Source organism: Megalops cyprinoides, chromosome 16 (assembly GCF_013368585.1).
Source record: "Megalops cyprinoides isolate fMegCyp1 chromosome 16, fMegCyp1.pri, whole genome shotgun sequence".
Classification (NCBI taxonomy): Eukaryota; Metazoa; Chordata; class Actinopteri; order Elopiformes; family Megalopidae; genus Megalops; species Megalops cyprinoides.
In genome coordinates this window covers 24745942-24760590 of record NC_050598.1, presented here as the reverse complement: position 1 = coordinate 24760590, position 14649 = coordinate 24745942, and the positions used below count along the sequence as shown (strand labels likewise).

At 40.9% G+C, this 14649-nt stretch overlaps 1 protein-coding gene across 1 annotated transcript; it reads left to right on the top strand.

Moving 5' to 3' along the window:
* The first annotated feature begins 355 nt into the window (after positions 1-355).
* Positions 356-8327, top strand: chic1 (cysteine-rich hydrophobic domain 1). Its single transcript, XM_036548089.1, has 6 exons — positions 356-498; positions 3556-3610; positions 4838-4993; positions 5426-5482; positions 6581-6640; positions 6775-8327. The coding sequence occupies exons 1-6, from the start codon at positions 356-358 to the stop codon at positions 6823-6825; spliced, it is 522 nt and encodes a 173-aa protein (XP_036403982.1). The 3' UTR covers positions 6826-8327.
* The last annotated feature ends 6322 nt before the right edge of the window (positions 8328-14649 follow it).

Below are 14649 nucleotides of genomic sequence, written 5' to 3'. Positions count from 1 at the left end.
TTATCCAAGCCACGTGGCATAGAATTAGTTATACTGTCAATATCAGACAACTAAGGCAGGTTAGTCTAGATAGCTTGGTGTCAGTTTGCATTACCCTATAAGCCTCTTGGCTTATCCTGCTGGCTCAATGGTCAACTAAGTTGCAGTTGGCAAGGTGCAATATAATTTTTGCGTATCATTTTCCCAAAGTAAATAAAGCAACATTGGCCATGATGTTCTACAGTTAGCCAGTTACCAAAACGGTACCGGTCAAGTGTTCAGACTCGGGCACTCTGTTGCCTTCAGTCATGTCCCCTCCACCGCAGCGCGTGCGAATGTTGCCTTGTGACGTCAACATGGCATAGCAGGCGACGTCATGAGCGTCCTACTGCCCAACATGGCGGACTTCGACACCATCTATGAGCTGGACGAAGAAGAGGAACGGGTAGTGAGCGAAGAACACTTGGCTAGATACTGCCCTGAGCCTGTGATCATGCGGGGGGCCGGGCACATCACCGTGTAAGCAATCGGGGGCCACGGCATTCTTTCACGCGGTGGAAATGATTCCCATTATGGGTTGCTAGCTAGCTAGCAACATCGCCTTAGTTTTTGTCCGTGCTGTGGGGGGTAGCTAGGCCGGGCCAGCAGCCAGGCTATTTCCTGCTCGGTGACAGCGGTGGTCAGCGAACAAGGCAGTTGACTAAACAGCCAGCAAGCATTTGATACTTTACTAAGCGGAGAGTAGGTGATTTACAGCGAGCTTGCTATAAATAAACAGCTCGATGTTGTTGCCCCTCCGGGGCTAGCTAGTCTTATCTAGATATCCATCGATCTAAACGCTGGCTAGGTACCGTTATCCTAGCCAACTAGCTTGCTTGCTTTTCTGTCTGTTAACGCTCGGGCTCACTTTTATATGTTTAATCCTGTGTCAGGGCGGTTTCGCAAGCGCCGTGTCTTCATTTGTTGACAGTATTCACTGGCTAGTTGACTAGCCACCTTGCTGACTAGCCTGCTATGCTAGTCGGAACTAGACTAGCTACCTAACGTTAGATAACGATATCTACTTACTGTCAATCTGGCTAGCTATCCGTCATTTGCCAGTTAGCTCGGTAGCTAGTTATCTAGTGGAAAATTGCAGTCCCGTATGTCAAATTCATTTCCGTTGGCTAATTTGGCAACAGACAGATTCACCATTATATAAAGTGTATTGTGACTGTATTATTAACGTTAGCTAGCTACCAGCTGCTTATTCTTCTTACTGACTGCATTATTTTGCTGTCAACTTAGGGCCAGTGTAGTTAGCTCACCGCTAGCATATTTGCTCCGTGTGAAAAGGCGCTGACTTTGGCATGACCCTTTCGGGTAGTCAAACTGGAATATATATTTCTGGTGTGTTACAGCCGAAAAGTCTGATTAATATCTAATAATAATCTGAGGTATTCTTAATTGAAGTAATTTTTTTCTTCATTTTTTTTGCACACCTTTAAGATTTTATAATTTTGATGTACTCCAGATGTAGGCATAACCCTGGTGCCATATTAAAGCTTTTGCCTTGCTCGGATTTCCTTTTCTCGCTGATTTCCTATTTCGGCCTTTTAGTTTTTTGAGAATTTATGGAGTTTTAGAGTTGTTACTTTTGGGATATTGCAATATTTCAGCGACAGGGTTAGGGTTATTAAAGATGCTCAAAAATAGAAAGGGTCATGGGGATAAATATGTGCTTTCTGACTACTGTGGTTGTTTTACCTTATTTGAATAGCTTATACCTTTAGCTACATAATATAGTCTAGCTTTTAGATTATCATTGAAGCTTATCAAATTTGTCTTGCCAGTTCTTTTGAAAGTTAGAGCTCTCTGTGTCATTACTTACTCATTATGCATCTGCTAAAGATTTGCTTTTTCTGCAGTTCTGTTAATTTGTGCCCCCCACACCATCCCATGCATTTTTGCCATGAGCTTTTGCAAAGGAAGTGCCTGCATGCCCATATGCAAGAATCTTCATAGTGCCGTAAAGGTGCTGCGTTTTTACAGATTGCAGGTTACAGGTGAAGGCCTATTGAAATAGCCTGGAAACAACATTTGCCCGGGTGGCCACTGCTGGCTCAAAAAGAGTTTTTAAAGACATCAGCTGTTTTGCCACAGTAGAGTATGATGGGAATGGTGGGTTGTCTGAGTGCTGGAGCTTTAGGAGAACACAGGTTAAAGTGGGTTTCCTCCATGTAGTTGAACCGTTTCAGTTGAGAAACACTGTCCTGACAACTACAAACATATCAACAGAGAACTTACCACATGTCTGAAGTGGACATGGGTGAAGTGTCACACTTTTTGTGCTTTAGGACTGCAACATGAGTAGTTAGGGATTCCAAAGTGACTGCCAATACACTGTACAATTATGTTCTCTTTGTTGAATTGCTTTGGTACCCCCCACCAGCATGTGCAGTAATCTGTAAAATATGTGCAGTAATCTGTAAAAATACAAGAGATCCCACTATCTAGTTCTTGCCTATGGGCTACCTTGGAGAATGTCAAACAGCAAACAAAATATAAGGTGGTAGTTCATAAACACTTATAACAATGTTTTTGAAAGCTGAGGTTTCCTGAGAATTCACATACATTTTTGAAAGGCAGAAATGTATTGGGTCACACTGATAGCTTTAATATGACACCTAGATTTTGCCTTAATCTTTACTAGATCAAAAATAACAATACCTTAAAGGATGCTTAGTTAGGTATAAATATGGAAAAATATTACTCGTCATTTGAATTAGAAACCTGTTTGAATTTCCATATGACTTTCCTGAGAGCCATGCTGAAGTCAGTTCCATATCACAAGGAATGACTCACTTTTTATTTTTCTTGCAAATTTGCAAAAACTGTGACAGACTCAGGCTGTTGGAGTGCTGGAGTGGAGTCTTGTGCTGGTTGGATCACAGATAAATCTAAATCAAAAACATCTAAATGTTTTTGACTTTTGAATTGTTGTGATATAGCTGATTCATATATTTTTTCCAATAAACAGAACAGTGAGTTATATTTATTAATAAGAGTGGATCCACCAACCCTATGCTTATCATAAAAACATGTTTAATTCAAAAACCCCACTTCATTTGTTAAACAACTGATGAGTCAAAAGGCAGTGATTTTTAAATAAACTTACAAAAGACAGTGTACTCCATCTGATTCAGTATGTACAATTTGGACACTTACAACTTTTGTTTAATGGCTTAGTTTATTTGATATCAAAAAGCATTGTAAACTTGCCAAGTACTCTCTTGTACGATACAGTGTGTTTGTAGGAAATAATCATTTATTTGAATTACAGTTGAAGTTGACCTCTTACAATTACTGTGCTGTATGTAAGGGTAAATGCAACTGTGTTTGATCTCCAGTCGTCCTTCAGTCCTTACTACAAAAACTGGTATCTAGGGATTTTATAAATTCCAGTGATTGTGAGTGTGTGTGAACCCCATTTTATATCTTTCTATCTTTATATCTTTCTTGGTAAGTAAATCTTGAAATGGATTGTTAGATGTGTGTCATTCCAATCTGAATTCTTGCTTTTTTTCTAATTCAAAGGTTTGGCCTGAGCAACAAATTTGACACTGAATTTCCTTCAGTTCTCACCGGAAAGGTAATTTAATCTCTTAACTTGATCTGCACTTCACTGCTTCACTCACTGTGCGCAAGGTCTTTGCTGACTGTAATAAAAATCAACTAAATCAAGCAGTTCAAGCTAATGTAGCTGTTAGGACGGCTGTATTATCCTACGCGACCCAAGACAAATCAAGCATTCCTTAATTGCTTCTTTCATGTCTGGTGAGTGGGTTTTATCTGGCAATTATGCATTTCAGGGGGGGGGGGGGTGTTACAGTGCTTCTGAGGAAAGCTGAATGTGTTCAAGTGGAGCTCTGTCAATGAGTAAGCCGTCTATGGGCCCCATTGGCCAGAACCCCAGTGTTGGTAGGACACAGCTCCAGGTGACTAAATAAAGACCAAAAGACTTGCGCTGTGCACAAGAAAGGGGAGCTTCCTAGGTCGGACACTGGAACACAAAAAGGCTGCAGGGGGAAGAGTAGGCCGAGGGAAGTGCAGGGCAATAAAATGTAGCTCCAGTATTGTGACCCTGGGTGACATGTGATGGATGAGGTCACGATTATGATGATTGAAGGGTGCAGATCAGGCCTGCTGGGCTTTATACTGAAGCCTTTCCCCGTTTCCAAAGAGACCTTTGCATCCTGTCATAAAAGATTACGACCCCGGTTTTATGGCGTACATACCCAGTGAGGAATGAGCATCCATTCATGTTGTTTGGACGCTGCAGCCACAGGCCGTGAGCTTATCTCTCCTTTTTGTCCCTCTTTGGCCCAGAGAAACAAAAGCTTGGTTTGCAAGTTACAAGCGTACGATTTAGAGATCCCATCTGATCTCAGAAAAACATCTGCAAACATCTACTTTTTAAAAGGGAAAAAAAACCTTTGATCTGCTAAGACCTGAGAGCTCTTGAGTAGCAAATGTGCAGGTTTTCTCTCCATGGTTTCTGGAATCTTCATGGAATCTTTTGTTTACTGTAAATGCACCAAGGGGCAAGGAAATGCTTTTTGTGTGTTTACTTGTTTTTTTTCTTTTGCCACAGTCGTGTTATTTGATTATCAGAGGTCAGTTGGAAGAGCTAAGTCCAGCTACATCCAGAATGACATTGAGTCATATAAGATAATTTTTTATTCTTGACTGCACAGATCATAATCTAGTTTACAAAAAAGTGGAGTGAAATTAGAATTGATTTTACTCTCCCTAGTTCTTTTCTCCTCGACTCTCCATCCGTCTCTTTATTTCATTCCCTCCGTCTCGTTCGGCCCAGGTGGCTCCGGAGGAGTTCAAGACGACGATTGGCCGGGTGAACGCATGTTTGAAGAAGAACCTGCCTGTCAACGTGAAGTGGCTTCTGTGTGGCTGTCTGTGCTGTTGTTGTACGGTGGGCTGCAGTCTGTGGCCTGTCATATGTCTCAACAAGAGGGTGAGTCACCCCCTCTTCTGCCGGTGTTGCGCAGTCCCAACGGTCAAACTCAGCCTCTCCATGCTGTTTATGCGGAAGGGCTACTTTAGTAACACCTCAGCACCCCATCATAGAGTGCGGTAACGGGTTGTGTGCAATTAGAGGTGGGGTATGTAATGACCGCAGGACACCTCAGAAGCCGAGTCTGCCTAGCCACATCTCATTGAAAGGTACTGATTCTGTCTAATTTTATTGGCAGCAAAAGGAGGAAATTACAAGCTGGTTAGCGTAGGGGTTGAGTCCATAAACACCTCTTTTCCCTACATTATCGGAGCTTTGTTTCCATGTGCTTTTTTTTTTTTTTTTTTTACAACACATGCAGTGTGAGAAAGTGATGTAGCCTGTAGAAGGTATCCTTCCTTTAAATTCTGGCTGTCTGTTTCTTTATTGTAGACACGAAGATCAATTCAAAAACTATTAGAGTGGGAAAATAACAGATTGTATCACAAGGTAAGTGCAGAGCTGAAGCAAAGGAGTGCAAGTTTGAATGATGGAAAAGTTTGTGTGAGTGCGTCAAGAGACAAACAGCAAGTACGGCAAATGAATCCATTTCCATATTTTCAGTTCATGAATAATACATGCGCAGGTATATCTCCACTAACGAAGCCTCTGAGAATGAAGCTCCCTTATAATGAAGTTTGTGTGTGTGCTTTCATGATTAAAAATGCTATGCTTGTTTGCATGATGAAAACTTAACCAGGTTTGCAAGTTTCCTTTTTAAATAAACCATCCTGGCTATCGTGGGCAAAGAATGAAGCGTAAAGGAAAATCTCCAGATGTGAAAATGCAGATTGTAAGGAAGCTAGACTTGGGAGAAATGAGAACTGTAGAGGCACATCTGTTTGAGTTTGCATGGTCTACACTGAGAGCTATATGGGTAATTTATGTCTCTGGTAATGACATTTCTGCTAGCAAAGTGACCCGATGGAAGGCATCTGCTTCACCAGCTGAGATATACCTGTACTGTGCAAGAGAGCCACCCCTTTAGAAGACTTTATTTGCCCTATAGCTCCTTCAGACTGATCCAGTGATAAAAACTCAGAGTATAACCAGACCAGGAAGGGGTCAGCAGTAAAAGGCATGCTAATTTTGTTGTGTCTCAGAGCAGTGATTGACAGCAAGTAGCGGTGTGCAGGGCACACAGGAAACTCTTCAGGGGCTTCTACCCAATAAAAAGACTCCCAACAAAGCCCAGTCCCAACTCCCTGAACAGATTGCGTGTGCTTCCTGCTGGGCACCAAGCACTAGCGTATTCCTGTTTGTGTCCTTTTTAAATGGCTGTTCCCAGAAGTCTGTAGTTTACAGTTATGAGATGTTTATTCAGAGTTAGTCTGAAATTCTGAAAAGTCAAATGAGCATCTGAAAATGAACCCCAGGGGACGTACTTATGTTGATATACCAAGATACCAAGCCTGGTTAATAAACACAGGGTCTGTTCAACACCTCCCTTGGGTTTTATTTCTCTCATAGAAAATGTATCAAGGCTTATAAGTCAATGTGGCTGACTATCCACAGTGTGGATTCCTAACTCTCCTCTCCTCTCCCCAGCTGGGGCTGCACTGGAAACTCAGTAAGAGGAAATGTGAAAGCAGCAATATGATGGAATATGTAAGTTTACACTCTCTGTCAGCGGTTGTGTTTTTTTTTTTACGTTCAGTTTTAACTGGATGACACAGTACAAACTTTCACATGCTCCAGAGATTAGATAACAACATGTTTCCCCCCCTTCTTTCTCTCTGCAGGTAATTCTTATAGAATTCTTGCCCAAATATCCTATATTCCGACCGGACTGAGGAGGCGGCGACACGGTCCTGGTGTATGACCTTTCATTCCTACCCTTAGTGCCTTGTAGATACATGTTGGATTGACGGTCTACACTGCTGTGTCATGACCCGCCCCCCCCTCCTCCCCTGCTTCCTCACTCCCCCCACCCCCTCAGTACCTTGTACAGTAGAATGGCTACACTGTCACTTTGCTTTAGAGCAGATTTTGCACATTTCCTGACACGGTAGTAATGCGCCTTTGTTGCACTCTGATCTTTGTTTTTGTTACAATTAACGCGCAAGGTAATTTGCCACAGGGTGCTGATGGGTGCTGAGAAGTGAAAGAAAAAGGCCAGAAACTTTACATCCGTCTGTCGGTCTCTCCTCCCCCACGCACAATATGCCACTAAGCCATCCTCCCTTTCAGTTGCGTTGCTTCTCGTTGGTCTTCGGAAAGAGCGCAGCGCCTATCCGGTGACTTGCAGATTTGCCTTACAAGGAACCGCCGTCCCGGGGACCTTCAAACCACAGAGATGTGTGCTGGGCAGCAGAAATGAGCAGAGTACTGCAAGGTCATCTGCTTGGCGGTTTTGAGTTTCTTATCCATCCTATCCATTTCTCCTAAAACACAAAGGTAATCTAAACGAGTGGGAGGCTCGACATTCGTTTTGCGTATTCTGAGTGGCACCGTATCTCTCCTGCACTTTGGAAATTACCTTCTGTACAGGGAAGTCGAGAACCTATCCTGTAAATATCACTCTAGGACAGATGTACAGTGTGGTATACCATTGTTTACATGATGTAATATAGCTCAATTTGTTTTGCCAATATATTACTGTACTATAGATTTGTTTATGAACGATGTTTGAGTAACTTTCCAGTTTGTACGGACCTGTTTACCTAGTAAGCCATATGATTGCGATGTTCATAATGCCAGTGTGAGGACTGAAAATTGCACTTGAGCACATGGAAGTTCAGGGCTTCAGTTCGCTGTGTTACTGATGTCTGGAGTTGGTGTGCTCTACAATGACACTAGTGGTATATGTTAAATGTAGTTTTGCCAACCAAGGAAGAAATGACACTTAAAATGACTTTTTGTTTTCCCCAGTAAGGTCATTCATTGAAAATCAAATTGCATCATGTATGATGCTTGGATTTGGGCTCTGCATTTCTTTTTTCCTTCATTATGGTTCAACCTTTCCGTGTAGCTCGGTGTTCATATTTTTTTTTTTTTTAACCTGTGTATTTTCAATGCTGTACTTTCTTAAGGTAGCTGTGTTTTATGCAAATCCAGGAAGTTCACTGGTTTTGAAGGGTAACTTCACCGAAAATCTGAGATTTAATATGTTGTTGCTCACCGTTCGGTTTAGCAGGAGTGTGCAAAGCAACACACTGGCGGCACAGTATGCGAGTCTGCACTTCCGTTTACGTCACCCTTTGACATGAGCAAATTAAATTTAGGGTCACTACTTGTCCATTTTTAAATATTAGGTTCCAAAAAAAATAGCACATTCTTTTTCTTAAATTTTAAGGCTTTCTATCACATATTCCGAGTTCTTTATTATTTTCTGTTTTTTTTTTTTTTGTCGCTTTTCAGCCACATTCTCCTACCTTCAAAAAATTTGAACGTATTTAAATTTGTAATAGAAACTCATTTTATTATATACATACAAAATTAAACATGTAAATGTAAGTGCAAAAACCTGATGAACTTTAATGTATATGAGAGCCATTAATGAAAATACAGCTGTTATAACTGTATAATATAATTCAAATCAAAGCTTGAGAGGAGGCGGAAGTAGTTCTTTTGCTTTTCTGCATAGTTAGCTTGACCACTGTGAGAAGCACATGGGGAAAATGAAAGTCATGTGCATTTTTTGTGCACAGGTTTCCCTGAAATGGCACTAATTGCATCAGTGCTCACAGAGTTGGAGAGAGGTTACTTTCACAAAGCACAGACTGTGCACAAAATGCCAGTAACAGCTAATGATACTGCTTCCGTAGTGTACGCAAGTGTCAATCAATATGTGTATCCCCCCCCTCCCCCTTGTTTTATTGGTCAGAACCTTTGAGCAGTGCTTCCTGTTTCATTCTTGTAAAGCCAGTTACTGTGCGGTAAATGACATGGCCCTGCAGATAAGATTTGAAATGGCTAATTCCATTTCTGAAGGTCAGTTACTCGATTTTGTTTTTGACTCCATGAATATGGATCAGTAGTCGGTCATATTTCGCAAATATAACGCATGAACAATGCATGGACATGTATTTCTAATTTGCTGCAGCAAGTCTGTTTATTTCAATGTCCTTTGGATTTCCATATGAGTCCTCATAACTAGCACAATTGGCTGAGTCATTTGAGCCATTTACTTTATATTAAAATGTTGACTTTTTTTTTTTTTTATTTTTTAAACTAAGTGTCTTCTCATTTTCTGTATGCTTCCTAACCTCAGAACACAGTAAAGCTACTCTTGCCCCGTCTGCCGTTAGCACACTGCAAACAATCTGATAAAAAAATACATATAAATTCAAATTCATCTAACAAAAAGTAGACTGTGTCTACATATCAGCCATGCACTTGGAGCCAGTGTTTAACTGAGTGTGGACAGTGTTTCAAGACACAATTTATACATGTAATTTGCACAAAGAAAAAAAAGAGGTGGAGCAGCTTATAGTGTGGGAGTTACGTCCAGTGCACATATTCTTACCATTGGAAAATGAGAGTACTGCAACTGAATCTAAACACTTGCATCCCATAGGCATGTGTCTGAGACTGTACATGTCTGAAGGTGTTAAATCTGAGGTACAGTTTTGGCACGTGCAAGTTACATTTCAAGAATAATTGTAGCAAACTAGAGGGCTAAAATACAGGGCTAAGGTTGCATTCTGTTTACCAGGCTTTAGTTACCACTATTTTGGTTAAGAAACCACAAACGTGGGCAGTGGACAGTATATTAAATTTGAGTTTGTCGTTGAAGTTACCCTTTTAGGTCATGTTTAACTATACATATCACTTGTTTTTGTTCAGTGTTAGTCATGTATTCATTTTGTCAGAGCTGGCTACATTAGAGTGCCCCTGGAATAGCTGAACATTGAAGAAGAGCTTGTGCTTGAGAAAGATAAAGAATGATGCAGTATATCTGTCTAACAGTTCTGAGGAGAGTCAGTCTCTTCAGAATCTGACCTGTTTGAAAGTACTTGTAAATGTTTATCATTACTCAATTCCTGAGGAAAGCTGAAATAAAAACTGTTTACTTTGAACGCTCTCCAAATTTGTTGGTAATTAATATTGTTATGATTCTATTACTGTTTTTCTGTTGAAACTGACTGCCAAGAAATTGAAAGGGCACAGGCACTGTTGATGCACTAACACTAAATGTTTCAGGTTTTACTGCAAAGGGTACAGTACATTACAGAGAAGTGTCATCAATTCTGTATGATGAGCCCAAGGACTTTCTCAAATAGACTGCTTTGCTGAGATTAAAACTCCTTACCTCTTTCCTTCCCCTTCTCAACTATTTGGAAGTAAAATCTAGGACAAAATGGTATATAATTCCCTTGTGGGTAAAAGCAGTCTATGTAGAAAACAGTGAGAATTCCTTTGCTTGTTGTAAATTTGATGCAGTGAGTTGGCTTAATTCTGTTTTTTTTTTTCCTGTTTGTACCAAATAGAAGTAAATACTGGAAAATACTGATAGTAACTGATACAAACCTTAATGGAACATATCTTAATGTATTCTGTGTATCCATTCAGTGGTCTGTTATAATGGCACTTACACTGGTATAAGACATCATTCATGGAAGATACCTTCAATATATTCGGTGCATTTACTGTTTCATCATGAAAGACACTCAACGCAGCCAGTGGTATAGTTTTATATTGAACCGAGTAACAGAATATTATGTAACTTATTTTTATTGATTCAATGTACTTCTTTTTTGAGCTGAGATATGAAGAGTGTAACATTTTTTCAATCCAACAATAGATTAATTGGAAATTCACTTCCTTTGGCTAAAGCAACAGACCATGAACATGCTCGGGCCAGTTATTACCACCTGGAACTTAAATGTGGATTTTAAAGCTGCTTGAATTGAGCTCAGCAAAACAAATGCCACATCACTTCCTTCTCACTGTCATTCAGACCGTAGCGTTATCGCCAAGCTTGTGACAAATGTAACGGAGCAGTACACCTGGAGCGACCTGTCAAAACCACTTTTGTCACCTGAGTGCCAGTGAGATGGAAGCTCTGGTTCTCAGGGCTGAGAATGTAAGGAGTTAGGTAGCTGGTTTGGTTGGTTTAAGTAGAGTGGTGCATGTCAATTGTTTGCTTTAAAGATGCAAAAGACTGCTTTAAAATATATGGCACGTCCATTAATCTCTGTGTTAATGAGATCAGATGTTAACGACAACACGTGTGTGTCTTTTAGTGGCTAAATTTTACAATCAAGTCACATACTGGCTAACAAACAGAAAAAAATACTAATAGCTGCACAGTTAGTTTACACATATGTATACTTTCTCCCATCACACAAGTCTTTGCTGTATAGAACCCCATATCACAGCTGTAGTTTAGTTTAATGCAGAACAAGCTTGTGGAATCGTTTCCCTAACAAGCAACCCTGTAATTGCTTGACACCTCAGAGCTGGAGACTGCTAGTACCATAAATAGCCCTGTTGGGGAAGGGCTCAGACAGAGGGTAATTACCTCTGTTAGTCAAAGTCCGGAACACCAAAAAGTGTTTCGTTACGACAAGAAGCAGATTCGATGTTCGTAGCAAAAGACAGGAAGTTTATTAGCACAGCCGGCCGTGGGAACATCAGCATTGAGCAGAAGTTCAACAGGTATAGAATTCAGTTCATTTTTATACAGTTAATAGCAGTCACATTTGCATATGAGCTATGATAACCAGCAGGGGTGCTGTTTCTGATTGGTCTTGTGGAGCTGTGCATAGCTAAACAGCTCCCTCTCTAATTGGGTATTTCCTGGGCCCTGTAACCTAATTGGCTCCATAGGGTTCACAAGAGGCGCCGTTTGGCTCCGGTCGGATGTAGCCACATCGCTTTGTATTCAAATACACATCGCTTGTCTCCAGCGTTTGTATTCGAATACACATTGCGTGTCTCCGGAACAAACGCTATGCCATTCCACAAAACTGTCTCCTAACACCTCATACCATAACCCCTTCGGTGAAGTGGAGGGCCACGGCGAAAGAAACAGAAGGCTGTTTCAGAGATTCCTCCATTGTCCTTGAGTTTTATTGCTCACCTGCTGAGGTGTGGCAGAGATTACCAAAGGTGGTTTGGAGGGGTGGAGGGAGGTGGGGCTGTAGCTCGGAAATGCCTTACCTGTCTCAGCACCCCTCCTACATGTTATTGCCGTATTCCTGCTCTGTTTCACCCCCGAAGACCCTCTGAACCTCCTCCCAGCCCTGGACGGGTGAAACAGGGGGCTGTCTCATTCCGGTGCAGATGGTACATCACTTGTGCACATGGGATGTAGTCTCTTCCCTCGCCTCTAGAGGGCAGTCCAGTACATTTATGAGTGAACATACAGAGCAAAAAGTTTTTATGGTGTGTTTGACTTTTTTGTTTTTGACTTCAGTTACTTTTACAGCAATAGAGGTCACTCTCTTCAACCCCCTTTCCCAATTTTTCAATTTAACGGTAGCTAAAATTAAAGTAATTCCATCCTAAATGTGGTGTTCAGTGCATGGAGAATCTCTCTACCAGTGGCATGGTAATATAATTCATGTTCTCCGCTTTCACATCCAGGAGTATCTTAGCTCATTTGAAAGAGAGGAACATAAAACATGGTTGTAGTTTCTCTCTTCATGTATGTCACAGAATTAGCATACAAACATACAGTAAAGTTTTTTTTGATCCTTGCTATAACAGCAGTAACACACATCTGTAATAGATTTCTTTCATGAGATTTACTTTAAGTTAATCAAAGTGACAATATCCTGACTTCATATTCACATTTATGATATAGTCAATGTTCTTACCATTGCACTTAACTTATTGCTTATAGCTTTTTCTTTTCACCTACAATCAATTCAGATGAATTACAACTTTCTGTGGGTTCAAGACTGTAGAGAATTGACTCGAGCAAACCTTTGGTTCAGCCTCTGAAAAAACCTCAAGCAAAGGTATTTTTACCATTTAAAATAATTATTCCATAAAAGACCAGGTGCTGGCAACTGGTTGGACAAAGCTGTAAGTCAAGAGATCAACCTGTGACCAATGTTTTGTGTGTTGATCGAGTTTTCCTGTTGAATATTCAATATTCCAAGACCTTTTAAAGTCTTAAACGCTATGGTTTTCATGAACGGCGTGGGTTGTCCTCAGTGCTGGCTGTAAGCATGTCCATCACTCATCCGAACAGTAATGAGTTACTGTGACTATAAAAGCTTTCTGACACAGCAGGGTGCTGTGGATGAGTTATGACCCAGAGGCTACATAATCACACTTTGCAGAATGTACCGAGATTACTGGGCAAATTTGTCCATCACTTTGTAGGGCTGTTATTTAAACTGACTTGTTAACCCTCAGATGTCTCATATTGATTAACTACTGCTGCATTAGCCTTGACAGTGATGATGACCTCCATGTTGTGTGATGTGCAACTTTGCAGATATAGTAAGCAGCCATGTTCTGTAGAAGAACTTTTTGTCTCGTCCCCCCTCTTCTACTTCACCTATAAAATCAATGCCAGTTAATAAATCACAGTGGGTTCAAAAATTAGGCAGATGGAACACAACACTACACAGAAATGACAGAGGCCAAAAACTATTACTGCAGATCTGCAGGAGACAGTCTCATAGATGCACACTCGGCATCAGGGAGAGCATCTAAAAAAAGCACAAGGCACTAAAGCAGTCTTTTGTATAGCACTGAACAAACAAAGAGCCCCGATATCTGCAACCCCCTCCTCACAGAGTCCAATTATTTTGATCTTACACTCAAGGTCCATCTTCTGGGCAATGTCCCCACAGTGTCTAACTCCCGTTTTCCTCCCCAACAACAGGCCTTACTTTGTAACTTACGGCACACACGTAGAATTGTTTTCTTCTCTACTCCCTCTCAGTTCTGTTTCATGGTATCTCACAGCTGCATGCCTTCCCACCGTCTCCTGTACACTTCTGACCCTTCTTTTTTAGTCTCTGCTCACATGCATACAAAGTATAAAAGGATGTGTATATATATATAATATATATAGTTTGTTTAAGGCTAACATATTGGATTGGCTGGTTCCCTTATACACTTCCAGACCTCCACATGCATAGAGTAAATGGCTGATATATCAATAACTTCAGTTAATATGTCAATAACTGTGGTAAATATAACAGTAATCATGATTAATATAATAGCTGTGATTAGTGTATAAAAACATTAAAAGGGGGAAAATTACCTCAACCGTTCTTAAAGATTCCATAACCCATTGTCCTGTGTCTGGGAGATCCTATAAGGAGGTCTGCTGTAAAGCTACAAGTTACGACACTGACCTTTCCCCTCCAACCACAGTCCTCTCCAGCAGACTAGATGGGACTCCCATTACAGATTTTTAATGCACGGACCAGGCAGTAAGTTCACTGTGGTCGCACATTGAAAATTCTGGCGTTTCCCATGTGTTTTGATTTGCTGGCTTGGTATGACCATTCTTGAAGGAACATAGTCTGAAACAAAACATGCACCTTCAGCACAAGAACGCAGGGCGCTCTGGAACATCCTATGAACAACCAGAACCTCCTAGTTGAATGACAGAAGGAACCCAGGAGTTGAACATCTGGTCACATTAGAGCATTCACGTCCCAATCAATCAGTTGACATGCTGGTGGAAGGTGCAAATGAGGACA